The 26,563-nt window shown below is 42.4% G+C and overlaps 1 protein-coding gene across 5 annotated transcripts in view; it reads left to right on the forward strand.

The window, feature by feature from the left end:
- The window catches only part of FGF14 (fibroblast growth factor 14), a 648,909-nt gene that overhangs the window by 460,789 nt on the left and 161,557 nt on the right, over positions 1-26,563 (forward strand). For 4 of the 5 annotated variants that reach the window (XM_005303396.4, XM_065592270.1, XM_042844174.2 and 1 more), the window contains one exon: positions 24,549-24,659. The exons of the other annotated variant lie outside the window; for it this stretch is intronic. In XM_005303396.4, coding sequence (XP_005303453.1) covers positions 24,549-24,659 — 111 coding nt within the window. The remainder of the gene's footprint in view (positions 1-24,548; positions 24,660-26,563) is intronic. 5 annotated transcript variants of the gene reach the window in all.

Consider the following 26,563-nt stretch of genomic DNA (forward strand, 5'->3'; position numbering starts at 1 on the left):
AAACATGGGCCCTATATGCAACACAGGATTTACTGCCCAGGAAATTTTTGTTTTGGTTGAGTTTGTAGGTTACGAAAACCTTATTTTTCAACCAGTTTTAAGCCTGAGAAATTTTGTTTCAGGTTAGCACTTTTAGTGTCTCATACAATGCATTATTCTTATAAACATTTAATTGTATCATTTATGAGGTAGACATAAATATGGTACAGTAAACATATAATGTTAAACTATGTAGTTGGTTTATCTACAGTATTATAGCTGGAGCATTAGCGACATCTGTAGTTGAGGTTTTATAGAATAATTATTGTATTGTGCATGAAACAATCCAAATAGGAAAAATATGAACCATGAAAATAGGCCAGACAATGATTTTTGTCACTATGTTAAATCAGCATAGTGTTTTAAGTATGCCAGTGTGCTACTATGCTGATCAGAAGGCAGTCAAAAGGGTATCTGTCTGAGTTCGGCACTATTCTTTGGGCTTGCAGCTATATATCCTGCACTGAACTCCAAAGGAGTAATAGTGTTCCTCACTTTACATTGGAAAGTTGAAGGGGAAGGTGATAGGCTGTAGAAATCTGATGGGAAAATTCAGTCTGAGATTGGTCATTAAGAAGTCAGCAGTGTGTAAAATTTGCAGCAGTTGCTACAGCTGCTCACTAACACCCACTAATTCCAGTCCTGTCATTGGGATGTCACTTGGCGCTGACAGAAATAGCGAGTGAAAGTCCAGGGGATAATTGGGAAGTGTGAAATGATCTCTAATGTTCTAGGTTTGCATAATAGATCATTTGTCTGTTTAAAAATATGCAGGAAAAATGAAGGGATTAATGTGTGTTAATATCAGTAGTCATTGGAGAATATGAGTTATTCTTTGGAAACACATTCATTCAGAATGTTGAGTACAGTGTCTGCCACAGTGGAGCCCCAATTTCTGACTCTGGCCTCTTGGTACTACTGCAGTGCGAATCGGTGATGTTGGTAGTGCAATACAGTACAAATATTAAATATATGTGACAAAATGTTCCAATGTGGGTGCCTAAAATTAGACATCTAAATCCACAGTTAGGCATCTAAATAGTTGACCTGCCTTTCACAGGTGCTGAACCTCTGGACACTTAGAACCTCTGAAAACAAGGCTGTTCATTTGAGTGCTTAAATATAGGTTTGAGTGCCTAACTTAAATAACCCCAGTTTGTACAGGGATGGAGGTCAGGCACAGATTTGGTAGACCCACAAGTGGCTGAGGTGTTTTGTAGACTCTTACTTTTCCACTGACCTTGGAAGCTCTGTATCTACTTGAGAGTGAGTGTCTCTGGGATAGGTGGCTGGTGTAGGACCCAAGGGTCTGAAAGGCCCAGGGTCGTAGTTACAGAATAAATAGGGAGGTTCCTTTTTTTAACTGAAGGTAGAAATTGCAGGAAATGTTTGTTTGGTTTACTGGAGTTTTATATTTTCTCAGGATTGGACCTGCACCTTTGATAGCTATTGTAGGGTGATGGTGAGAGTAGAGGACCAGGAGAATGGGTTGGTTGCAAAGGCTTCGGACCGTTGATTCATCTGGAGGGTGAGCGGGGCAGAAAAAGCATGAAAAATATCTCTTTCTTGTCTAGCAGAAACCTGAAGTGAAACACTTAATCTCACGTTCTATATCTTGGGAAGATAGAACCCTGATATAGGTCCATGATGTTTCATGCGTAGAGGAAGGTGAATAGAATATCAGCCATCTATGATGTGATACGGAAGGAGGCCCTCCAAGACCTGTTTGGGTTATATGACCGGACTAGCTTTGTGGTAGTTGGTTTCAGCCAGTTAACCAGTGCATTAATAAAACAAAGGAGGGGTGTCCTTGTGGAGGTATTGTGCTCTGCTGTTTACATCTGACTTGAAGTCTAAGAGATCTGGCCAAAAATTAGACCTGATATTATGTGTCAATTTGTTATGTGAATCCTGGGACAAAGTAAAGTTGGAACTGTATTGTTCAGATCGACCCACTGCTCTGCGAAATCCCTGCATGAGCTGATAAGTTCCTCACTGCTGTGGCATTGGAGGCACTGTGCTGATTGTGCTTGGTGACTATAACTAGAGATTGAAGGGTTAGATATTGTTCCTCTGTTCTGGACCAATCATTGCCTCTTGAAGTTGATGTCCATCTTTCCTGTCATGGCAATGAGACCTGTTTTTGTGGTCTGTTCTCAGAGACTAACAGAACCTAAATGCTTCCAGAGGTCTCTGAGGTAGATTGTTATTTTTGACAGATTGCTCTGTTGATGGATTGATAAGCTTTTATAATCTTTTGTCTTTCACTGTGTGCAAAGTGACCCCCAGATACTGTATCTCCTAGTTTCATCTTCACAAGTCACCATAGTTTACAGAAAATGTTCAAATGAAGACAGTTATTGCACTTGTAGTGGAAGCCAGGGTCTGAGGCTGGTCATTTGCATTATAAAGATTTTGAGATTTTTTCCCCCTTATGTGGCTATGCCTCCACTATAAAATTCATAAAATTTCCATGAGAGCATTTGCTTCATGTGGTTTACAGCCTAATCGGCCTGGACTGTTTCCACTCTGTTCCTGATGTGAGTCCTTCCAGTCATGAAAAAAATTCTGGTTACTAGGTGGCACTGTTACACATAATCTTTTTCTTGTTTTTTTTTTGTTGTATTTAAATTTTTGTGTGTGGGAAGTAGTAGATAGTAGTAAGGGATTCAGTTCTCTGCATTGATTTCCCTTACTAGAGCCAGTTCTTGAGACAGAGTGCATTGATGTTTAGACTAAGATCCCTGAAAGAGGGGACTACCTGTGTGCAGTTTGTGACCATCTCTGTTCAAGGACAGGCATGCCAGTGTTGGGTCAGCCAGCTGTCTTTTGATACCATGGTTTATGAGGAATTTGTAGTCCTTAGTGAGAGTGGATGGGCTCTGTTTCTTTCTCACAGTGAGATCTCAAGGGGGGCTTTGCCTTACAAAAACAAAACAGCCACACATTCTTCTGATCATGTTCCTCTATCCGTCCCCTCCCCACCCAAACTTGTCCAGGTACACAAATGGACATGCACAGAACCAATCACCAGTAAGAAAGTATATTACAAATCAAAGTCTGTTACCTCTCCAGTTACATCCTTGTTTGTCCCCCCAAAATAACCCCGCCATCCCATTTGCAAATGTCAGAGAACTAGAGGTACTAAAATACAGTCAGTCTGATTTGATCTCCTAGTTCCATTATTAGTAAGTAACCTATTTCTTAGGACTTTAGGATCTGCCATAACTTAGATTTCTAATTCCCAAAAAAGTTAGTGGAGGACTTCAAGAGGCCCTTTGCCAGTCTTATATCCCTGATACCCTCTCTTTCTTCTTTCACTCCTTACAGGAAATCCAGAGATTAACGTGAAAATTATAATCCTTTCAGAAAGAGCAAAGGAATGCAGTAAAAAGCATGAAAGAATGACAAATGTTAACATATATATACTTACTTATAGGACTATGCTATATAATTATTTCTAACCCAAATATTGCCATTCCCTACATATGAAGTCATGCCAATGTACTCCTTTATTTTTACTCAAATAGTTTGTTAAATTAAAATGTTAAGTTCATTGTTTATTTTATACTTTAACATAATTAAATTTATATTAACAATGCTTAGCTAAGTCCTTTGGGCCAGGACCATGTCTTCATGATTTATTCCACATCAAGGAAATTATTGGTTCTTAACAAATAACAAAATAATAATAATAAAAATGGCAAGAATGGCTGTGTTTACAATCCTTGGGGTACTGAATTATCACTATACATAACCTGGTGTCTCTAGAGTGTATTCTGGAGCCACCTTCATGATCTCCAGGAATACTACTCCGTCGTAAATTGGGCTGAAATGCACTTTGTGTTTAATGGTGTGTGGAGTTGCCATCATTGTATGTCTTTGTAAACAGATCTATCTATCTATCTGGAGGGTGTCCATATATTTGTGTATGTGAAGGCAGTCAGAAGTTATGCAGAAACATAATGGTTAAATGTTGTCACATAAATTACTATATACGCAGATGAGGGGTATACACACACACACACAAACATGACATTTATTAAGTTCTGCAGTTATTATTCCACCACACGTTTTACATAGTATACATTCTCTATCAGATATAAAAAAAAGCTTTGTAGACATCACATGCTACCGTAACATATGAATATATATTGTAACATGTTATAGAGGGCAATGTTTTACACTAAATGAAAAGCATTCAAAAATCTGTTTTATAAATTTTCTTGTTCCTTGCAAACAGGTTTCCTTTGAGTTCTGTTTTTCTTTTCAAATTATCAAACACTTTTTTATTACAAGAGGATAAAAGTGTAAAGAAGTATACACCCATCAGTTTATTTTTGTGTGAACTGTGACTTCAGGTGAAATTGAACAAATGATAAAAATGCTGTTTCATTAAACAAAGCCATAGACTGACAATATGATCAGTAGTTCTGTGGGCAAATGTGTCTTTGATTTTTATGTTTTTAAATTCACTCACCCCAACTAATGTGTAAATGACAGCTTTGGGGTATAATGATTTTGTGAGTATTTTGTAAATTCTAATATACTTCTTGAGTGACTGCTTTTTATATGGTGGTGGCAAAAGGAAATGAAGACTATTGTTGGATTTCTGGAACTTGCTGCATGGGAGATCAGTTAAGCCTTTTGACCTGTCACCAAATAAAAATGTATTTTGAGCCTATTTGCTGCATGATGTCTGTGTGTGACATATATTGCAATTCCTAGTTAATCACTTTGGAAACAGATAAAATTTCCTTTGTGTCAGTTCATTGACAGTGCAATTTTTCTGTTTGTCTACCCTGTTTTTGCTAGTGAATAGAAGTAAATGTAAAATTTCTCAAAAGTAATGAAAATGGTTTCTTTCAATATTTTGTGCAATTGACATTAACAAGAAATAGGAGTAACTATAATGGACTACATTCTATGAATGTTCCAGCAGCATTTCAGAGTGATGCTGCTGCATATCTAAACAGAAAGAATATACTTCATTTCATTTCATATGCTTGTATGTATTCTGGCAAGGAGTAAATGAACTTAATAACAAGTTAAGGACCCCTGCCACTCTGTATTATAGAAGAAGCTTCCTGTATACAACAATAGAAAATTGGCTGTGGTTCAAAACTTAATACTTAGCATTGCAAATTAAGCTGCTGTTCTTTTTCCATTGAGCCATGCTTTGATAGTCTGGAATGCTTTATTTTCTATGGCTTTTTTCAGGTGCTTTCCAAATTAAAATTCTAAGGGAAATTGTGAAAGAAATATGGACTGAATTCAAATATAGCATTACTTTGTGGTGCAATATGCAAGGAGACAAATAGTCTAGGTTGAACAGACAAAAGGTTTCACCATTTTATTCTCAAAATGAAGTTTTCCAGAGAAGAGAGAATCAACTCAATTCATTCTTTAGTCAGTTAGCTTTTATGTGAAATGTATGCAGTTAAAATTTGAAAAGGTCATTTATTTCCATCCTATTGTACTTTCCATTTTCAGTGACAGCTCCAGAGAAAATCTTATTCTTAAAAGCCATTTACTGATTCAAAAGATCACACATTAGTCAAATTTTATACATATAGGTAGATGGTAATAGTCTGTCACCTTGTGATGTCTTAGTACTTTTTGGATGTGAGTGAAATAAATTTGAGTCTACTCTTTCACTGAAAGCAAGCCAGGTGGCAAGTACTGCAAAACAATGAAGATGCTTGGGTTCTGGGCACAATGATACTGCATTATGTCTTAAAGAGAAACACTAAATATTTTGAGTATTATTCGAATTTTTATATAGCTTTATCTTAACAGTAATTTAGATGAATGAAAATACAACAATTGTTTCAGTGTACAGAAACTCGTAAAAACGGATGCAATGTATTCATCCTGAACTTCAAAGCAACATATTGCAACATGTTTATAGCAACAAGATTCAATCTACAGGACACTTTTTCTGTCTGTGTATAAAAGAGAAAACAAAAATTAAAAACTGAATGGTAAAGCTGGTACAGTTTATACAATTATACTGTAAAAGAAGGAGTTAAACCAATGCATGTGCATGCGTTTTGAGAAAGGACAAAGTGAATGCAACTTGTAGCAGGGCTGTCGGAGTCAGTGGATGCTGACCTCTGCCAAATAATAGTTGTATCTTTTATATAACCTTGATCAGTGTCAGCTGACCGGAGCCAGGAAATAAAGACCAGACTCTTCCCAGGATCCCTGTGCCTCATACTCGTATTACATGGGGTCATAATAAGTTAGGTACTGAACAAGTGAAGATTGAGCAAAGAAAGGTACTTGAATACCACAGTCTGAAAGGGAACATGACACAGAACTGGAGGAGGTTGCTATAGATTGCTAGAGGTTGCAAATTATCCTGGAAGCTAGTACTATTGAAGAGAAATCAACGAGTACGCAATCCGCCACAGTGCTACATGTGGCAAGCTCAGAGCACTGAAGGACTAAAATACAGACCAGTAGGAACAGAAAGGGGTATGAAATCTGGTAGACAAACTAAATAACAAAAATTAAAGAACAGTGATCCATGCAAGAATTAATGTGAGAATGGCACATTTCTTTAAATAAAAAAAACTAGCTGTGAAATTACACCACTGACCATTAGCTTACAGACCTGTCTAATAAAGTAAAATCATGTGAATTTGAACCATTAACAGACAGATCTAATTAGAAACAAAACTATTTGTGGTATAATTGATAGACAGGTGAAAGCAAGGACATTGTGGGTGGATGGGGGCAACCTTGATTTTCAAACAATAGTTAGCTAATGAAAATTGTGCTTGCCAAAATGAGTGTTTTACAAGAAGTGGAATGCACCTAATCAGAAATGCATAACAAGACACAAAGACACAAGACAAAACAAATGGCAGAGACCAGATTTGTTTTCAATAAATATGGAAGCAATCATCACATAAATGCAAAGATGCTAGCACAAGGGGTTTGATGTCATGCATGCAACAATAACAGCCATTTTGCAAAAGTGTGACATTTTCAGTACAAATTGCAAAAGAATACAAAAGCAAAATACATCTCCTCAATACAGAACTGGAAGCGCTGATGCTAATGATGGTGCAGAAATACAATTCTTTGTTGGGTCTCTTAATGTTTACAGAGTAAGGGTGTACAAGAGATTAGTCAGTGACATTGGAAATAAATGAACAAAAAGTGGATTTCACAATAAATACTGGAGCCGAGTGCAACGTAATCAAAGCAACCATATACAAATAAGTGTCTCATATAATAGGTACAAAAAGAACCCATGTAACACAGGAATACTGTCATGTCTGTATAAAGGCAGATACTACTCATAAGAATATAAAACAGTGGAATGGGAAATCTTTTGTGAGCTTGGGTTGAAGGAACAATTTGCAAATGCAAATCATTAATAGGTGTATAACTTGTCTTCTCAATAGGATACAAAAATATTCTTAGAGAATTTGATTAGATATTTAATGGCCTGGGGTGAATTAAATAGATAATATATCATGTCAATATAGAAACCAGTGTCCCACTAAAAATGCATATACTATATAAAGTCCTGTTAGCACTGAGACACATAAAGTAAAAACTGAACATGAACAGATGGTAAAATTAGATGTTCTTGAGCAAATTCAGACACCAGCTGAGTGTGTTAACAGTATTGTTTAAATAAGAAGTTAAAGATGTGTATAGACTGAAAAATTTGACTAAGGCCATCAAATGCAAGTAGTACCCATCAGAACTGTTGGAGAGATCATGTCTAGACTTCAAAATGCAAGGGTTGTGTAATACTTACTAAAATATATCAAAGGATTTATTGGACCATTCCAAGTACTAACCCCAGGACACACAGGCAGGACTAGATGTCCTGCTAACCCCCCCACATCAGATACAACAACATACTTATATACAAGACAACAATTTAAAACTAATATAAATATACAGCACCATTTATTGGTGGAGATTCTGTCTGCCCTGATCCCTTCTAGTTGAATAAGAATTTGAACAGTAACTTCTAGGAAATCTGCCATGAACGCAGATTTCTGTATCAGTCTGCCCACTCAAGTCCTATATTCAGTCATGGAGACATCATGGATTATCAGAGGGTGCACGGTTCATGTCCTTCAGGTCAAGGCTATCTGTAATGGACAGACTGTCTATTGAAAACTGCTGTTGTCTGCAATGGCTGATGATCAATAGTCACCAATTTAACTCCTGCAGTACAAATTTTCTTCCCTTTTCGGTATTGGGTGTTCTCCATGGATCAGACTTTTTCTTATCCTGAGTCCAATAACTGTATTTTTTCAAGCCATCAATGACTCTAGACCAGTGGTTCTCAAAGCCGGTCCGCCGCTTGTTCAGGGAAAGCCCCTGGCGGGCCGGGCCGGTTTGTTTACCTGCCGCGTCCGCAGATTTGGCCGATCGCGGCTCCCACTGGCCGCGGTTCGCCGCTCCAGGCTTATGGGGGCTGTGGGAAGGGCGGCCAGCACATTCCTCGGCCCGTGCCGCTTCCTGCAGCCCCTATTGGCCTGGAGCAGCGAACCACGGCCAGTGGGAGCCGCGATCGGCCGAATCTGCAGACGCGGCAGGTAAACAAACCGGCCCGGCCCGCCAGGGGCTTTCCCTGAACAAGCGGCGGTCCGGCTTTGAGAATCACTGCTCTAGACACCTAGTAACAGGTATCTCAGCAGCTCTTCACATGGGCTGTTCTAATAGTTGCTGATGGTGTCACTGCTGCACCAGCAACTTCTGGTTTCCCTTGAGGTGGCTTTCCTCTGCTTGGGTAATTCTATCTCCAGTGGCCTTTGCCTCCTGGATCATTTTAGAGAAATTATAAGGTTTATTTACCCCTTTAAAGAGACAAAAGCACATTACAGCTTATTAATTTTTCTGGGATAAATACACCCTTCCCTTCAAACATAACACTGAGTTGGTTTATAGTTAAAATAAAAACAAATTTATTAACATAATATACATAGGATTAAGCAAGTTCAAGAATAAGGAATGAAGATAGAAAGTTACAAGTAAAACAAAACAAATTATGCTTTCTAGTGGCTAAGACTTAACAAGCTACTGTCTTTGTTCAAGGTAGATTTCTTACCAGTCTGTCTTCTTTTTCTCAGTTAGGACCTTCCACAGAACCACAAGGGACTGGTTTCCCTTGTCTTCCTAAATGAAAGATCTTTGCTTAAGCAGGTATCAGAGGGGTAGCCGTGTTAGTCTGAATCTGTAAAAAACAACAGAGGGTCCTGTGGCACCTTTGAGACTAACAGAAGTATTGGGAGCATAAGCTTTCGTGGGTAAGAACCTCACTTCTTCAGATGCAAGTCTGAAGAAGTGAGGTTCTTACCCACGAAAGCTTATGCTCCCAATACTTCTGTTAGTCTCAAAGGTGCCACAGGACCCTCTGTTGCTTTTTGCTTAAGCAGGTTTCTCACCTATATTCAGTTTCCATAGACTTCAAACCCCTCTCCCTTGGTTGAAGGACCCACCTTTCTCAGCTTGCCAGAGCTCTGTTCCCTTGTGTCTGTCTAGTGATGGATACCAAAGATGGCTTCTGTCTTTACTTATATCTTCCAAAGTTCAGTGACCTTGTTTCAAGAGGCAGGGAAACCTCATGCTGTTCTACCCTTCCTCTGGGCTTCCCATCCCCCTGCTAATTTTTGTGTAAATGGAGCTTCCATTGTTTCTGGACACAACTTGCTTAATTTCACTGGAGACAGGTAGATAGCTGTGATGTTCCCTCCTGTCTGGGAGAGACCTATTTTCTCCCTTTGTTTGGTCACAGCCTGTAAGCCTAATATCAATGAATACCCACAATTCCTTATATAATGTTAAAAACTTACATTTTATGATGATATTAATCACCAGTGTGTCATAGGCTTTCATCAAACACCTCACTCAACATTTTTTTATAATACAGTAATACTGTATACAATCAGTTGATTCAATTGCTTATCACTTGAGGTTCAAACCTCTGTCTTTACAGCCCAAATAAAGTTTCTCTTCCCTTATAAAAGCTGTCTCCTCCCCTGCTTATTTTAATCTTGATAACTTTGTTTACCTAACTGGACCTTCATGGTTTGCCTGACAAGCAGGCTGATCAGAGAAACAAATTCACGTTCCTTTGTCTAGGGCAAACCTATTTACCACCACCCACCTCCCCCAACATGCCTGATTTAAACACAATGTAGTCACCATCCCAATATATATCTATAACTCTTGATATACACCTTGTAATGATCAGTGAGTTACTAGTTTTTCAATGCCATATTGCATTACACCGTTTAGATACAGATTATAACCATAAGGAGTTGGGGTACACTGAAATGGTCAGGCCAGCTGTAACTCATTTCCTTATACTAGTGAGCCCTTTGTCCTTTTGCATCGGGATGCTGTTAGGTCACACCGCTCCCGTCTTACAAAGCTGCAGGATGGCTAGCAACTAGCTTCCCAGAGGTAGCAGGTCAGTGCCCACTTTCCCGGACAAGGCATCTGCTACCATATTTTCTTTCCCCTTTATGTAGAGGTGTTACAAACATTTCACAGTGACATTAATCATCTGGATTTTTGAGTGTTTGGAAGGTATGGGAATAATTGCCGATCATCTGCTGATTTGGGCCAAAAAAGACCAATTTCATAATGACAGACAGCATAATGTTAGTATGCCATTCACTACAGCACAGAACGGCACTAGCATACTTCACAAGATAAAAGCTTTTGGGAATTAAAAAAAAGAGTTGTCACAGAAGCATCTCTACTGAAATATGTAAAGACTAGCAAAGATCCTAGAATTTGTCAATGCAAGCTCACATGGGTTTCAAGCTGTCCCTCTGCAAAAGGAGCATCCAGTGGTAAATTCCACAACATTGACTAACACACAATAGAACAATGTTCAGATTGGAAAAAAAAACCAAATACTGTCAAGAGTGTTTTAACTGTGAATGGTTTGATTAAGATGTGTGTGTGCAGAAATCAGTCAAGGCAGAACCAGACCATAAACAGTTAGAAGCCATAGTACAGAAATCATTTTGCAAAGTACCGCCTAGATGTCAGAAAATGATTATGAAATTGCAGAAGTGATAAGTGTGTGAGAGAGGCCCAGTAAAGAGCTTCTTATGTTCTACATGCTTTCAAAAGTGCCTATAAAGAGTGAAAGCAATGAGAAGCAGGAAGAAACATTTGAAATAAAGGTCAAGTACTGCCCCTTTCTGACCCAGCTTGAAAGAGTAATTCTAGATAGATGGTGAAGAGAAAAAAAATTCAGGCACATCTGAACATAAAAAAAGTGTGTGTGGGGGGAGGCTTTTGAGGTGTGATTGTTGCATTTGTTTCTGTACAAAGAATCTTATGTCATGATATTTTAGAATATGAGATAAGAAATTTACCACAGTGTCCATGTGAGTATTAAGAAGTGTAAGAACAGAGCCTGAGATGTTCTGTTCTGGATAGGCATGAATGCTGCCATCAAAGATAAGGTATCCAAGAGCAAAACCTGCAAGAAATGCTAGCAACAGAATGCAAAAGAACCTTGAAACCTATGAGATTCTTGCTCATCCTTAGCCCAAGTTTGGGTGCAGATCTATTTGAATTTACCTCTAATTTGTAGGTTGCTGCTCTGCCTTTAATTTGAGTTGTTGCACAAAACTTTGAAAAGCAATGTAATAACAGTGTAATATCACAGACTCATCATGAGAAGATGAGCAATTCACCAGCAGCTCGCTTCGGTAGTTCAAGCAGACTGACATGCCCTTTCTATGTACAGTTGAATGGGTTAGTGGATAAATCAGTACAAATGGCAAAGATTTCAATTTAAAAAACAACTAGTGGATTAAAGGGATCCACATTGTTAAAATATCACGCACACTTTACATTATTTTATTAGGATCACCAGTTCAAATACCTATGGCGAGAAAGACAGACAAAAATTTTGGTGCCAACATTTAGCCTGCTTCCTAATCCTAAAGCAGTAGATCCTAAAATTGTTTAAGAACTACGTGCCAGGTAACTAGAATAGATTAAAAGAATGCTGAAGTCATCCCCCATTGTAAGTCTTTCAAACAGAAAGTGGCTAGCAACTTGCTGAAGTAACAGCTACACCCTCTCTACCAATGTGATATGTCATAAGTGCTCTAACAGTGTCAGGGCCTGTAATGTGGGATATCTGACCTAGTGTTTGGTGTCAGGAGTAGAGTTGGGGTCATGGTCACACCAGGGTTCAAAGCCACGGCAAGAGTCAGAAGTCACGCCAAGGGTCGAAGTCAGAGTCAGTAACTGGGGTCAGGGTGAGGAAGTAGGCAGCAGGAACAAGGAACAGGGCATGGTAAAAGAAACAGGGATGAGGCATGTTATCAGGAACAAGGAGCAGGAACCAGGCGAGAAAGCAGGGACCTGATCTCAGAAATCTGGGCAGCAACACGCCTAGTGACTAGTTGCTCAGACAAGAAATGGGACAGGAACAGGAAGCCAGTCAGCAGTCTGTTGTTAGTCATCTGACCCTGCCAAGTCAGCAAGTGTAGCTTCTGGTGGTGGGGTGTTAACAGCAGTTCTTCTTCAAATGCTTGCTCATGTTGATTCCATTCTAGATGTGCGTGCACCCACGTGCGCGGCCGTCAGATATTTTTGCCTTAGTGGTATCTATAGGGTCGGCTGTAGCTCCCTCTTGAATGCCACGCCCATGCATCGGTATATTAGGCGCCACTGGCCCTACGCCCACTCAGTTCCTTCTTACCACCCATGGTGGTTAGTCGGAATGCCTTTCCCTTGCCTTGCAAGGGCTAGCAGTTCTTCTATTTCATTCTTTGAGCCTTAAGGCTTTTTAAATAATTTGTTTACAGTATCAGAGTGGTAGCCGTGTTAGTCTGAATCTGTAAAAAGCAACAGAGGGTCCTGTGGCACCTTTAAGACTAACAGAAGTATTGGGAGCATAAGCTTTTGTGGGTAAGAACCTCACTTCTTCAGATGCAAGTAATGGAAATCTCCACTGCTTCTGTAGTTGGAAAGCCATTCACAGTCTTTGTTTAATTCTGATCTGATGGTGTCAAATTTGCAAATGAACTGGAGCTCAGCAGTTTCTCTTTGGAGTCTGGTCCTGAAGTTTTTTTGCTGTAAGATGGCTACCTTTACACACAATAGCAGATGTAAAGGTAGCCATCTTACAGCAAAAAAACTTCAGGACCAGACTCCAAAGAGAAACTGCTGAGCTCCAGTTCATTTGCAAATTTGACACCATCAGATCAGGATTAAACAAAGACTGTGAATGGCTTTCCAACTACAGAAGCAGTTTCTCCTCCCTTGGTGTTCACACCTCAACTGCTAGCAGAGCACCTCACCCTCCCTGATTGAACTAACCTCGTTATCTCCATACTGATTTATACCTGCCTCTGGAGATTTCCATTACTTGCATCTGAAGAAGTGAGGTTCTTACCCATGAAAGCTTATGCTCCCAATACTTCTGTTAGTCTTAAAGATGCCACAGGACCCTCTGTTGTTGTTTACAGTAGTTAGTTAATAAGTAGTTGTTGACTAGAGTAGTTGGTGATAGAGTCCCAGTGGGGACTTCAACCCAGGCAGGGCATGCCCTGGTCTCCCAGTTTTAAGCCCTGCTCTGACTGTAACCCTCATAGCAGCTGCCTCAAATGCTTGGGGGGAAATCAGATGTGAAGGAGAAGTGTCACATCTGTAAGAACTTTTGTCCCAGAACTCTGCTTCTGAGCCTTCCTGGCTGGACTCTGCCCTGAGCATCTCAGCCTCAGTGCGCAGTGCACCCTTGGCACCAGGCTCCACCCAGCAGTACTTCCCAGCACCAGTGCCTAAGAAGAGTGACTTCCCGGCACTGAGCAAGAAGGGCAAAGGACCCAGTTTGGGCTGATAGCCCACACCAGAGCCACATGGGGATGCCCCCCAGTAGGACCCACTAACCTCCTGAGGGATCCGCCACCGACTCCAGGGATTGGTAGAGGACCTAGACTGGTGGCAATGCCGATGCCTTCCCAGGCTCTCCTGGTGCCCAGAGAGCAGAGGCCTCTACCAGCGCCGCTGGCACCGCATGCATTGCAGGTCACAGCAAAGGCTCCCGGTGAGGGAAAGCCAGCCGTAAAAACTCCTCAGAGGGGGGTGAACAATGCCGGTCTCCGGAGATGAGACAGAGCTCTCGGTCTCCACATCCCAGGTCTCTGTCTTCTGCGGGATGTCCTACGTAGCCGGCACCATGCTCATGGTCTCTGCCCTCTCAACGAGGGTTGCCTAGAGGAAAGCACCAATTACCGTATCGCTGGCACCGATCATCTTCCGCTGGTTGTCTCCTCAGTGCAGATCCCCATGGTGGGAGCAGTCTCCATCATGGTACTGATCTCCCTGCCCCTGGCACTGATTCTCCTACTTGAGGCACCAGTCTCCTGTGGAAACAGTTAGCCATGAGATGCAAGCTTTGACGGCCCCTCCGTGATCACCAGAAGGTGTTTCCTTCAGTTTGGAAAGAGAATTCAGCCCTTCACCACGACAGCACTGGCGTGGGTGGGCACCTGAGGCTGCATCGACCTCCGTGATAGCATTGTAGCAGCAAGGCCAGTGGTGCAATGGCCCTACTCAAGTGCGTGGGGCATGTCTGTGATGCCGATGCCTCAGTCAGTCCATTCTTCAGCCACTGCCTCATAGCAGCAACCAACGGCACTGGCGGCACCAAGCCTGGTACGTGGTGCACTCGGAGGCCGGGGTAGAGGAGCAAGTGCCCTCCTCAAAACCCTCTTCCCCCACAGGGGATGATCCCTCAGGGCCTCTCCTGGTGACCCAGTCATCGTCCTCGTCCCCAGATGAGGCGGTGTGGGCCCCTCCAGCGCCAGCCTGCTGGACGATTTCAAAGAACATCAGGCCCTGCTTTGGACTTGGGCTACGAACTTGGGCTTGGAAGTAGAGGAGAACGCCGAACAGGTGTAAACCCAGTTCAATGTGCTCTCAGCCTCTACCCCTGCCCATGTTGCGCTACCAGTACATGATGGGGTCCTAAAAATAGCAAAAACCCTTTGGCAAACTCCTTCTTCCATCCCTCCCACCTCCAAGAAGGCCAAGAAAAAGTATTTTGTTCCAGCCAAGGGGTTCGAATATTTGTATACCCACCTTCCTCCAGGCTCACTGGTTGTCTTGGTGGCCAACAAGAAGGAGAGATGGGCAAACCAGTTCGACCCCAAGAATAAAGAGACCCAGAGGCTGGACCTTTTTTGGAGAAAGATTTATTAGATGGCCAGCCTTCAGTTCCGGGTGGCCAAACACCAAGCTTTCTTGGGGAGGAACAACTTCAATTTATGGGACTCCCTCCGTAAGTTCAAGGACTCACTGCCCCAGGACTCGGCCTAGGAATTCAGGGCCCTGGTGGAGGAGGGTCTGACGGCTGCAAGGTGCTCCCTCCAGATGACGTGGGATGCGGCCGCTTCAGCAATTAGGGTGGTCACATTGACGATGGTCATGAGGCGCATCTCCTGGCTTCAAACCACTGGTCTGTCCCAGGAGATGCTGACCTTGATCCAGGATCTTCCTTTGATGGGAATGATCTCTTCATAGAAGAGACTGATGCGAGGCTGCACAGACTGACGCTCGGGCCACCCTTCGCTCGCTGGGTCTGCATATGCTGCAGTCATTGAGGAAGCAGTTCCGGACACCCCCGCCGCCAAGGCCTTTGCAGTCTTGACATGGGCCTGCAAGGAGAAGGGATAGAGACACGAGTTTTGGTTGTCACCGCCCTTCCTTCTCCTGCTCCCCTGCACAACCCAGCTCGTCGAAGCCTCACAGGGGCCAGAAGCACTCGTTTTGAGGGTGTGCTCCAGCGTGACAGCTTGGGAGGAGGGATAGCTCAGTGGTTTGAGGTTTGGCCTGCTAAACCCAGGGTTGTGAGTTCAATCCTTGAGGGGGCCACTTAGGGATCTGGGGCAAAATCAGTACTTGGTCCTGCTAGTGAAGGCAGGGGGCTGGACTCAATGACCTTTTGGGGTCCCTTCCAGTTCTATGAGATAGGTATATCTCCATATATTAGTCAACTCCCTGGATCCACTTAATTCTTTCCTCAACCGTCTTCTTCAGAGATTGTATCTTGGGGCTACTCCCTGCAATTCTTGGCTGCTCCCCCTCTGGCCCCCTTTCCCTGTCCCTCTTCAGGGACCCTTCTCACGAGCAACTCCTCATTCAAGAGGATGAGAACCTCATGCAGCCCGGGGAAATGGAGGAAGTCCCCTGGGATATGAGGGGAAAAAGGTTCTACTCTCGTTATTTCCTAATTCTGAAAGCGAAAGGGGGTCTAAGACCCATTCTGGACCTGCGGCACCTCAACAAGTCACTCAAAAAGTTTAAGTTCTGCATGGTCTCCCTGGTCTCCATCATCCCCTCCCTGGATCTAGGAGACTGGTACGCCGCCCTCAATCTGAAGGATATATCTCCATATTTTCCAAGGTCTCAGATGATTCCTCCAGTTTGTGGTGGGTGGATGCCAGTTCCAGTTCATGGAACTGCCCTTTGGCCTCTCGTCTGCCCTGTGGGTGTTTACAAAATATATGACACTAGTGGCTGCTTACTCAGGCATCTAGGGGTTCAGGCCATGTCGTACCTGATCTCCCATTTGAAAAACTACCCAATCACCACTGCTCACACCTGCTTGCGGTTGTTGGGCCACATGGTCGCATGTATGTAGGTGGTCCAGCATGCCTGGCTCCATCTCTGGCCACTGCAAGCATGGTTGGCGTCGGTCTACAACTCCAACAGACACGATCTAGACCGGGTGGTCAGGGTTCCGGTTCACATCCAATTGTCCCTGGATTGGTGGTTGAGCTCTGAATCGGTATTGGAGGGAGTTCCCATCATGGCCCTGTCCCCATCGCTGACCCTCATTTCCAATGCCTTGGACCTGGGCTGGGGAGCCCCCTGGGCGAGCTCAGGATCCAAGGCCGCTGGTCGTGGGATGGTCTGTCCCTCCACATAAACGTTAGGGAGCTCAAAGTGGTTCGCCTGGCTGCCAGGCTTTCCTGCCCCATGTGAAGGGCAAGGTGATGCAGGTCCTGACAGACAATACTGCAGCGATGTATTACATTAACAGGCAGGGCAGAGCTAGATCGCCGGCCCTTTGCCAAGCAGCTCTCCACCTGTGGGGCTTCTGTGTGTAGCAGATTGAGCACTCACCGCCGCGGCACCTCCTGCTGGTTGTCTCAGGAATTAGCTCCTCAGCCTCGGAGCGCCCCATGCTGGCCTGTGTCTTGCATGCCGCAGGCCCCATGTCCCTCCTGGACCCCGATGCCCCTTTCCTTGGGGTGCTGCCCTGCAGCAGTGCCCCCCCCCCGCACTCTGGGTATCCCCTTTCAGGGAAATCCACATCCCTATGCCCACCTTGCCTCAGTGGCTACTGCCAGTCGTCATCTAGCCCCCTTTCTCTGGGGCAGACTGCAGTCTGTAATGGCCACTTATCATTGGCAAGGCGGTTGGACCAGCTGCCTCTGCCTATCCCTGGGCTGCACCTCTGCAGTCCCAGTACCTCCTTAGGCCTTTAACAAGGCCTCAGCCTGGGGAGTTGCCCGGGTGGAGCTCCCTAGCTCCTCTGGCCCTTCCCCAGCACAGCTCTGCTTCAAGTACCCTGTGCTCCCAGGCAGCCAGGTCCTTCCCACTCCAAGGCTGGAGTTAGACTGACCCAGCTCCTCCCTTAGCCCTTATATCAGGGCCAGTTGTGGCCTGATTGGGTGTGGCCACAGCTGTGGCTGCTTCCCCAATCAGCTGACCTTTTCCCCCAGGAGTGGGGTAACTGCCCCCTACAGTGTGGCATGCCATACATCTGGTGGCCGCGCATCTGCTTGGGGCCAAGAACGTGGTAGCAGATCGCTTCAGCAGAACCTTCTTGTCTTGCCACAAGTGGTCACTCCACCCGGAGGTGGTTCTTGTGATCTCCCTGACGTGGGGAACTCCCCAGGTGGATCTGCTTGTGTCCAGTCAGCAGGGCCGACGAGAGGGTGGGGAAGCCGGTACAAATTACCGGGGCCCAGCTTCCCCAGCTTCCCCCACCCCTCGTCGGCCCCGTTTAGCTGGTCCGCCCTTGCAGGGGGGCCTGAAAAAAATTTTTCACCGGGGCCCGAACCCACTTTCGGCAGCTCTGCCAGTCAGAACAGGAAATGGCATGTGTTCTGCTCATTCCGGGGATTGGACAAGGGTTTCCTTTTGGCTCCTGTGGTTGGGGGCTCTGATGTATGCCTTCCCACTGGTGTCACTAATCGATAAGGTCCTTCTGAAGATCAAACAGGGCAAGGCCAAGGTGATCCTGATAGCTCCTGCATGGCCTCGGCAGCACTGGTTTGGCATGCTGATGAACCTTTTGGTAGCTGCCCCGCTGTAGCTGCCTCTCTGGCCAGACCTGCTGTCCCAGAACCATGGCAGTCTTCTGCATCCAAACCTGGTGGCACCGCACTTGACCGTGTGGCTTTTGCTTGGCTAAATGCAGAAGAACGCGAATGCTCAGCTCAGGTTCAACAGGTCTTGTTGGGCAGCAGAAAGCCCTCCACCAGAGCAACCTACCTCGCCAAGTGGAAGAGGTTTGCGTGCTGGGCCGCAGACCAGAGTATCCGGGCTGAGCAGCGATCCTGGACTATCTTCTACACCTCAACCTCCAGGGGTTGTCCCTGTCATCGATCAAAGTCCACTTCCACCCTCTGCTCCAGGACAGGTTGGTCTTCGCTCACAACATGACTTTCCAGTTTTTGAAAGGTCTGGCACATCTCTATCCACATGTCAGGGATCCCGTCTCTCCCTGGGACCTGAATCTCATGCTGTTGCGGCTCATGGGTCCTCCCTTTGAGCCTCTAGCTTTCTGCTTCCTTCTCCTCCTCTCCTGGAAAGTTTCTTTCCTGGTCTCAATAACGTCCGCCCATTGGGTCTCTGAGATCAGGGCGCTTACTTCAGAGCCGCCCTATACAGTGTTCTACAAGGACAAGGTCCACCTCCGGCTGCATCCAGCATTCCTGCCCAAGGTAGTTTCGCAGTTTCATACTGGTCAAAACATAGGTAAGTATATCTTCTTTCTGAAGTTTCATAAATCAGAAGAGGAGCGCAAATTGCATGCCCTGGATATCAGGAGGGCACTTGCCTTCTACATCGACAGGACCAAGCTGTTTCGTAAGTCAATGCAGTTGTTTGTTGCAGTGGCAAACAGGCCTGGACCACAGCCTGCATCTGTTACTGCTATGATCTGGCAAAGCTGCCTCCACCAGCGTCCGTGACTGCCCACTCAACTAGGGCACAGGCTTCGTCGTCAGCCTTCCTGACCCAGGTGCCGATTCAGGATATCTGCAGGGCTGCTACCTGGTCATCTATCTACATGTTTGCCTCATTATGCGCTCACCCAGCAAGCCTGAGACGATGCTGGCTTTTGCAGAGCTGTGTTGCAAGCTTCACAACGGTGAACTCTGAGCCCACCACCAGGGATGCTGCTTGTGAGTCACTTAGAATGGAATTGACATGAGCAAGCACTTGAAGAAGAAGAAACAGTTACCCATCTTTTGTAACTGTTGTTCTTCGAGATGTATTGCTCATGTCCGCTCTCCTGCCCCTCTGTCAGAGTTGCTGGCAAGAAGGAAATGGAGAGGGCATAGGCGCCTAATATACTGATGCATGGGCGTGGCTCTCAGGGTCCCATTTGGCAGCCCCACAAGGCTGGGTTTGAGACTTGTGGCATCTGACGCCATTTCTCAGGATGATTCCTGTGGAAGGCCCAGACTTTTGAGGGGCATACACATGATGAGCTGTCTCCCAAGAGCATTCTTCCACCCCAGAGCCCTCCCGATTGATCAGATAGTACAGAGTCCATCTGTGCAGTTGGGAGTCCAGGATGTCCTGGATGAGGTGATCCTCATGGTCTTGAACTTGAACCACATGTGTAGGTGGTGTATGCCTGCTGGGGAATGGATTGTTTAGGAAAGGCTTCAGGAGGGAAATTCAAAAGACAGGATGGTCCTTTCAGGATCGATGGAGCTGTATTTCAAATGCCACCGGATTTATCTGCCAAGTAATAGTGAAAGGACATGCATACTGATGATCTAAATTGTGCACAGGTAGAGTGGTCTGTAGATGTTTTGTGGACAGCCACACTTTCTGGCCTGTCTTTAGAGGTGGGACTTCTTGGCGGTGTTTGTCAGTGTGGTGATTATAAGTTGTCTTGGCTGCTTCCAAGTGCTCCTTTAGGTTGACTTGCATTTCTTGAATGGTCTGTACCAGATTAGAGGTAGCAGGAACCGTTGTGGATGAAGGGACAGAAGGGTGGAAATGAGGATGAAAACCATAGTTGGAGTAGAAGGGACTGGATCAGGTAGAGGTGTGTTCCATGTTGCCAATTCAGCAAGTGGGAGTAATGCAACCCAATTGTTTTGGCAGCTGTTCAAGAAGCAGCACAGGTATTGTCCAAACATCTGGTTGACCTATTCTGATTGGCCATCCATCTGAGCGTGTTGTGCAGTGGATGCATGGGGTCAGACATCTAGGACATGAAACACTCCAACTGGGAGCCATGGTCTGTGGTAAGGTGGTCAGGGAGGCCATGGAGGCAGAAGATCTATGTAACCAGAAGGTGTGCAATAGTTTCTGCAGTAGGGAGACATAAATATGGTACAAAATGGGTCATTTTGATAAGCTGGTCCACAACAATTTGTGTGGTATTGCAGCCTTCAGATTTGGGTAGTTCTGCTATAAAATCAAGGGTTATATGTGACCAGGACGGGGAAGGGGTCTCAGATGACATGAGGAGGCTGAATGGCCTGCTCCAGGCAGGTTTTGTTCGAGCACAGGTGTCACAGGGCTTGACATGGGACCAAACTTTCTGAAGCTGAACAGACTTATACTTCCTCTAATATCTTTAAATGACTGTAGTGCTTGTGGAAGGTACCAGATTGAAACTCCTAGAGAATGAAGTCTGCTGTTTAGCCACAGAACAGCTATAATACAGGCAGTAGTAGGTTTCTCTGTCAATGTGTCTCAGTTGTGTTCTGGAAGGCCACCTATATATTTGCAGGGGTAAGATTCAGCATCCCTGCCCTGTCATCCCTACATCTCTTTGCTAAAGATGCGGACCATGAGACTAATTTTCATAGTTTTTGTGAGGAGAACACTTGCTCATTGTGAACTAGACTGAGATTAACAAATCATTTCACACACCCCTCAAATATCAATAACTTGGTCTGGGCTAATAACACAGAGATGAAAGGCTTCATTTCTCATTACCAATTCATTGAGCAATTTAATCTTTTGAGCATTCCTTTAACTAATTAATTAATCCATGTTTCTACAGTGCTTTGAAGGTGTAGAGAGTTACAATAAACAAGTGCTGAGTATTACTATTTAGGGCTGGTCATTTTCTTATTGGAAAAGAGGTTTCCTGAGATTGAAATTTTCTAGGGGGAAAGAGCTTTTTGGCATAATTTTCCAACAGGAAAATCGAAACTAAACTTTTGGTAGGATACCTTGGCTTGTAGAGCATGAAGGGAGTGGGAGAAGGGGGTCGTAAGAATGTAGAGATAAAAGGAAAATTAAAAAGAGAGATTTTTTTGATAGTACAGACAATTGTAACAAGGTTTTATATCCTTTTTTCTTCCATTATTTTCTCTGTCTTGTAAGAACTACTTACTTTTCATAATGGAAGCATATGTTTTATGTAAATCAATTCCAATAATTTTTAAAATGAAACTGCAAATGAAGAAGTCATGCTCACATAACAATTGGCCAAGTTAGAATACATCTTTGATAGCTGAAAGCATTCCCAATGCATGCAACTCACCCATTTCTAGCCTACTAATGCACACTACATACAATGTCTAGACTACTAATACAGAATGTGGCCTGCCTTATTGCCATTACTTTGCAGTATTTGAGTCTTGGCAAGAAAATGCTAAATGGAAAAGAACTGCCCATGGCACACAAGCCCCCACCCCAAAATTCTGGCTTAACTTGTGTTCACTCACAAGATTAGTTTCACTCACGTCATTTTGTATAGCTAATAAACCAGAGGTAGTTTAAAATAAAAGACCAACAATAAAATTGTTTTCCTTTTTAAAAACAAGTTTATTTTTTTAAGTAGATAAGAATTTCCTTTTAAAAAGGTGATTAAAGTATAATTTTGATGGTCTACTCTAAATTTCAACTTTGTCAATCAGCACATTAGATGTAAACAGTTTCTGATAATGATTGACTTTAATTGAGCCTTCTTAGGAGACAGTGATTGTTTTTAATTAAAAATGGTACCTTTTCCATTTAGCTGAAAGCTTATTTGCATTTGTTTCAGCTTTGAGCAAAGACATAACTACCTATGTCTTTACTAACATTGTATTTTTTCCTTTTCTTGAAATGCTTCATGAATTTGTCAAACAAGTTAGCTTTAAATATTTTCTTACTGATCCTTGCAATTTTGGCAGTTTTAATATGTATCGGGAATGATTTATTAATTTTAAGCTTATCAATTTAGAAACACATAAAAATAAAATTGTTACATATGTGTAGTGCCAGTCTGATCAGTGCTTTTTTATTTTATTTTTTTGAGTGATTAAAATGTTTTTCAGTATCCAGATTATGTCGATTAAGATAGTAGTTCAAGGAAGACCGTATACTCCAGTACTTTTAGAAGACTTGTCAAACTATTCCTATGTAAGGATTCTGCAAGCCTTGCTGACATAAATAATCTTTATACAAGTAGTCCATTTATGAGTCACTCATGAAAAGCATTTTGCTTATACACCTCTACCCCGATATAACGCTGTCCTCGGTAGCCAAAAAATCTTACCGCGTTATAGGTAAAACTGCGTTCTATCGAACTTGCTTTGATCCGCCGGAGTGCGCAACCCCGCCTCCCCCCCCGGAGCGCTGCTTTACTGCGTTATAGCCGAATTCATGTTATATTGGGCCACGTTATACCAGGGTAGAGGTGTATTTCATAATACTTTGAACATTTTTGTACTGTAATCTTTATGATAAAAGCCTCTGAAATATTTACAGTGTAAAATGGAAAAAGTAAATTTAAATGGTTCTGTTTGTTTAAAGAATGACTTGTTACACATTTTGTGAATAGCAAATACATTGCAAAAACCTGACAAATTAATCATTTATGTAGATCTTTCAATACTAGCTGACGCCTTTTAGGAAACTTTGTAAACATTCTATTTAGGAATAATTCTGTTTAATGCCACTATTTTCTATGCCACTATTTTCCATATTCCAATCTCCTTGTTCATTAAGGGTCAAGCTGTTGAACTCCTTACTCATATTACAAGTAATCCTATTGACGTCAATGGGATTACTCATGAGAGTAACAGTTCATCAGTATGAGTAAGGGGTTCACAATCTGGCCCTAAATAAGAGTATTTGCATGAAAACAGGATCTGTATTCCTTAAGATTTCATCTATTCATCCTACTAATTACTCATCTGAAGTTCTAATAAAATCTTTGTGATATTAGTTAATCGTTATGGAGATGAACATGATGTCATAAACACAAAATTATTACTGTATCCCCAAAGGTTGCTAGCCAGTCATATCTAATTTGTTAGGCAGAGTTGGGCCTGGTATGTATTTTGATGAGAGACATTTAAGGAAAACTCAGCTACTGCAGGAAGGTGGCATTTTTCCCTTGGAGGATTGAACTAATTTGCCAGCAAGGTGTTATGGATGATGATGAGGCACCACCTCTGAGACAAAGCACAAAGCTGAAGCACTGTGGTCCTTAATCCAGTGGTAATTCTCATGAAAGTAGAGGTGTTAAGCCTGGTGTCCTAGCCAAATTCCAATTTAGGGAGAATGCACTTATCCTTTTAAAATTCCCTTTTTACATTTAACGGGGTAAGATGTTTTTCAGTTCTCCTCCTAAATGCTGTTGCTAGTGAAGAACTCTTATGTCCTGCTGTAGGCATGGCTGTTTTTCAGAGCTGGGGTTTTCAGTGATACTTGTTTATTAGTCTATAAAGTACTTTGGTACCTTCTATGTTCAATTATTATTAAATATTACACACAAAAATGTGTCACTTCAGGTAGGGAATAAAATGGGGGGAAAAAAAACACACACCCCCCAGATTAACTCTAAGCAACAAAGGCAGTTTTTTTCATGTGAGTGTCTCTAAGAGTGACGAATGAAGTATAGTAATTAAATCTAAATTATATGAAATATGAACAGGGTTTTTAGAAATGATTTTTTTCCTTAAATATTTTCAATTAGGCTCTTTATATTAAATTATTTTTAATTGCAATCTGAAATGTCTATGTAGGGGCTAATGTAGTTTAAACTAGAGTTTTTCATACAGTAGTTCAGCATTTTTTATCTCTGTTAATTACCATCAAGAATGTTCACGGGAGAAAAGAGGACATAAAACTGGTGTAGTAAAATTCTGATGGAAGAAATTTTCTTTCTTCATCTCCAACAGATATTGTCCTGTATAGTACTACTGAGACAATCTTCCTTCTACAATGAGAGAAATAGGGATAACTCTTGGAAAAAGTTTTGAGGCTAGTGACAAAATATGTTTGTCTTTCAGATCCCCAGCTCAAGGGTATAGTGACCAGGTTATATTGCAGGCAAGGCTACTACTTGCAAATGCACCCCGATGGAACTCTCGATGGAACCAAGGATGACAGCAGTAATTCTAGTAAGTGACTGCTCTAGGAGAATGTATTAATCTCAAACACAGATTGCAGATGTAATCATTCAAATATATACGTGCAGACACTATTTTAATGGGTTTTGAGGAATTTTGATGTGTTTTGGCAAAAAGATTCTGTCAACTTAAAATATATTAAACACTAGCATGCCTTTTAAAGAATCCTTAGCGCTCCTGTGTGTGTGAAAAAGAATACAGGGAAGAAGCAACTATGCATTTTGTTAGTGTTTGACATGAAGTTTTGGATTTTCAAAAGTGCTCAGCGTTGGTCTAACTCTACTCCCATTGAAGACAATGATAAAATTCCAGTTGAAATCAGTGAGAGGAAAGTTAGGCCAATACCGAGCACTTTCAAAAATCCACTGTAAAACATTTATCAGCAACATTTTCCTTTATCTTTGAAAAATAAATATAGAAAAAAGAATCAAAGAAATTATCTTTGGAACATTGACAACCAAGGCTGTGTAATTAAGCATATGTTTAACTTTAAGGATGTTATTAGACCCATGGAAACATATGCTTAAGTATCTTACTGAATCGGGCTAAAGAGACTGATTATACAGTCCCTATCCCAGCAAGATTCCCAGTGACTTCAGTAGGATTTCTGCAAGTGTGGGGCCTGCAAAACTGGAAACAATTTGAAAAGCTATCCAAACAAAAATGGTGTAACTTTTCAAATCTCTTATGGATCATTTTTAGTGTTATTTCTTTCAGTATAATATTGCTGAACATTTTGATTCAGATAATGAATATATATTTTACAACTTGAGCTGCAAGTGGTGGGTAAGCAGACTTGCCCTCACTCTCGAATGGTTCAATTTGAATAATTTTCATAAAGCACAGCAGACACTGGAGGTTTATTTTTATTTTTTGTTTATAAGACATTTATTTACTTATTACTCATACATTAATATATGCCTGGTTGGAATTAGGCTGCGGGAGGTGCAATTCTGTTTTTGTTTTGTTAGGTTTTCTGTTATTGAGACTACACCTTTTAACACAATATGTGTCCTTAATGTATTTCATCCACAGATATTGTTACTGTTTTATTGACTGTTATACTTTTCAGATTCACTGTTCTCTCTCTCTGCTATTTTTCTGTGTTCTTTTCTCATCTCCCTGTTTTTCATAACTGTCTTTCTGTTTTCTCGCACTTAAGTATGTCCATTTCTAATGCCCCTTCTCTATTGGCCCAGTACTGCAAGCTGTGCAGAAACAAGATTCCCATTGCTTTCAACAGGAATGCATTTTGCTTGCATGAGGCCTGCAGGATGTGGGGGTTTTTTTGTTTGTTTGTTTCTCTTCCCCTGCCTTCATTTGGGGAGGCGTCTAGTGGCAGTAGTGCAGGAGTGTCCTTTTTATTGTTACAACACATCTAAATAAATAAATCTTTCTTAGAAACCTAATTGTGGACATTGAAATCTTTGAAAATCTAGGCCACAATCCCTTACTTTCCTATCTTCTCCGTTGCCATCTTTTTAAAATCTCCCATCTTTTCTCCCTCAGTGTTTTTCTCTTCCCTTTCTCTATTTGTCTGCCTGCTCTCTCATTCTCTCCCATAGTTCCAAAATGCAGAATAAACTTTCTTGTCCAAAAACAGCCTGTGCAAAATAAAGGTATTTCATATTCAAGATAAATAATGGTGGGTCCTGTTATATTTTACATTTGCATGAGTTAGAGATTAGGCTGTGAGTTTCCCAACAAATTTAACATTATTTGCTATGGAAAAAATGGTCATGATTCACCAATCAGCACTGGATTAATCCCGTAGCCACTTTGAAATCAATGGATTTACACTATTGTAAAACATGAGTAACACAGTGGTGAACCAGGCCCAATGTCTGGATCAGGGGCAAATGTAATATAGTATTAAAAATGTTACCAGCTAAATG

Source organism: Chrysemys picta, chromosome 1, assembly GCF_011386835.1.
Source record: "Chrysemys picta bellii isolate R12L10 chromosome 1, ASM1138683v2, whole genome shotgun sequence".
In the NCBI taxonomy this organism is placed as follows: domain Eukaryota; kingdom Metazoa; phylum Chordata; order Testudines; family Emydidae; genus Chrysemys; species Chrysemys picta.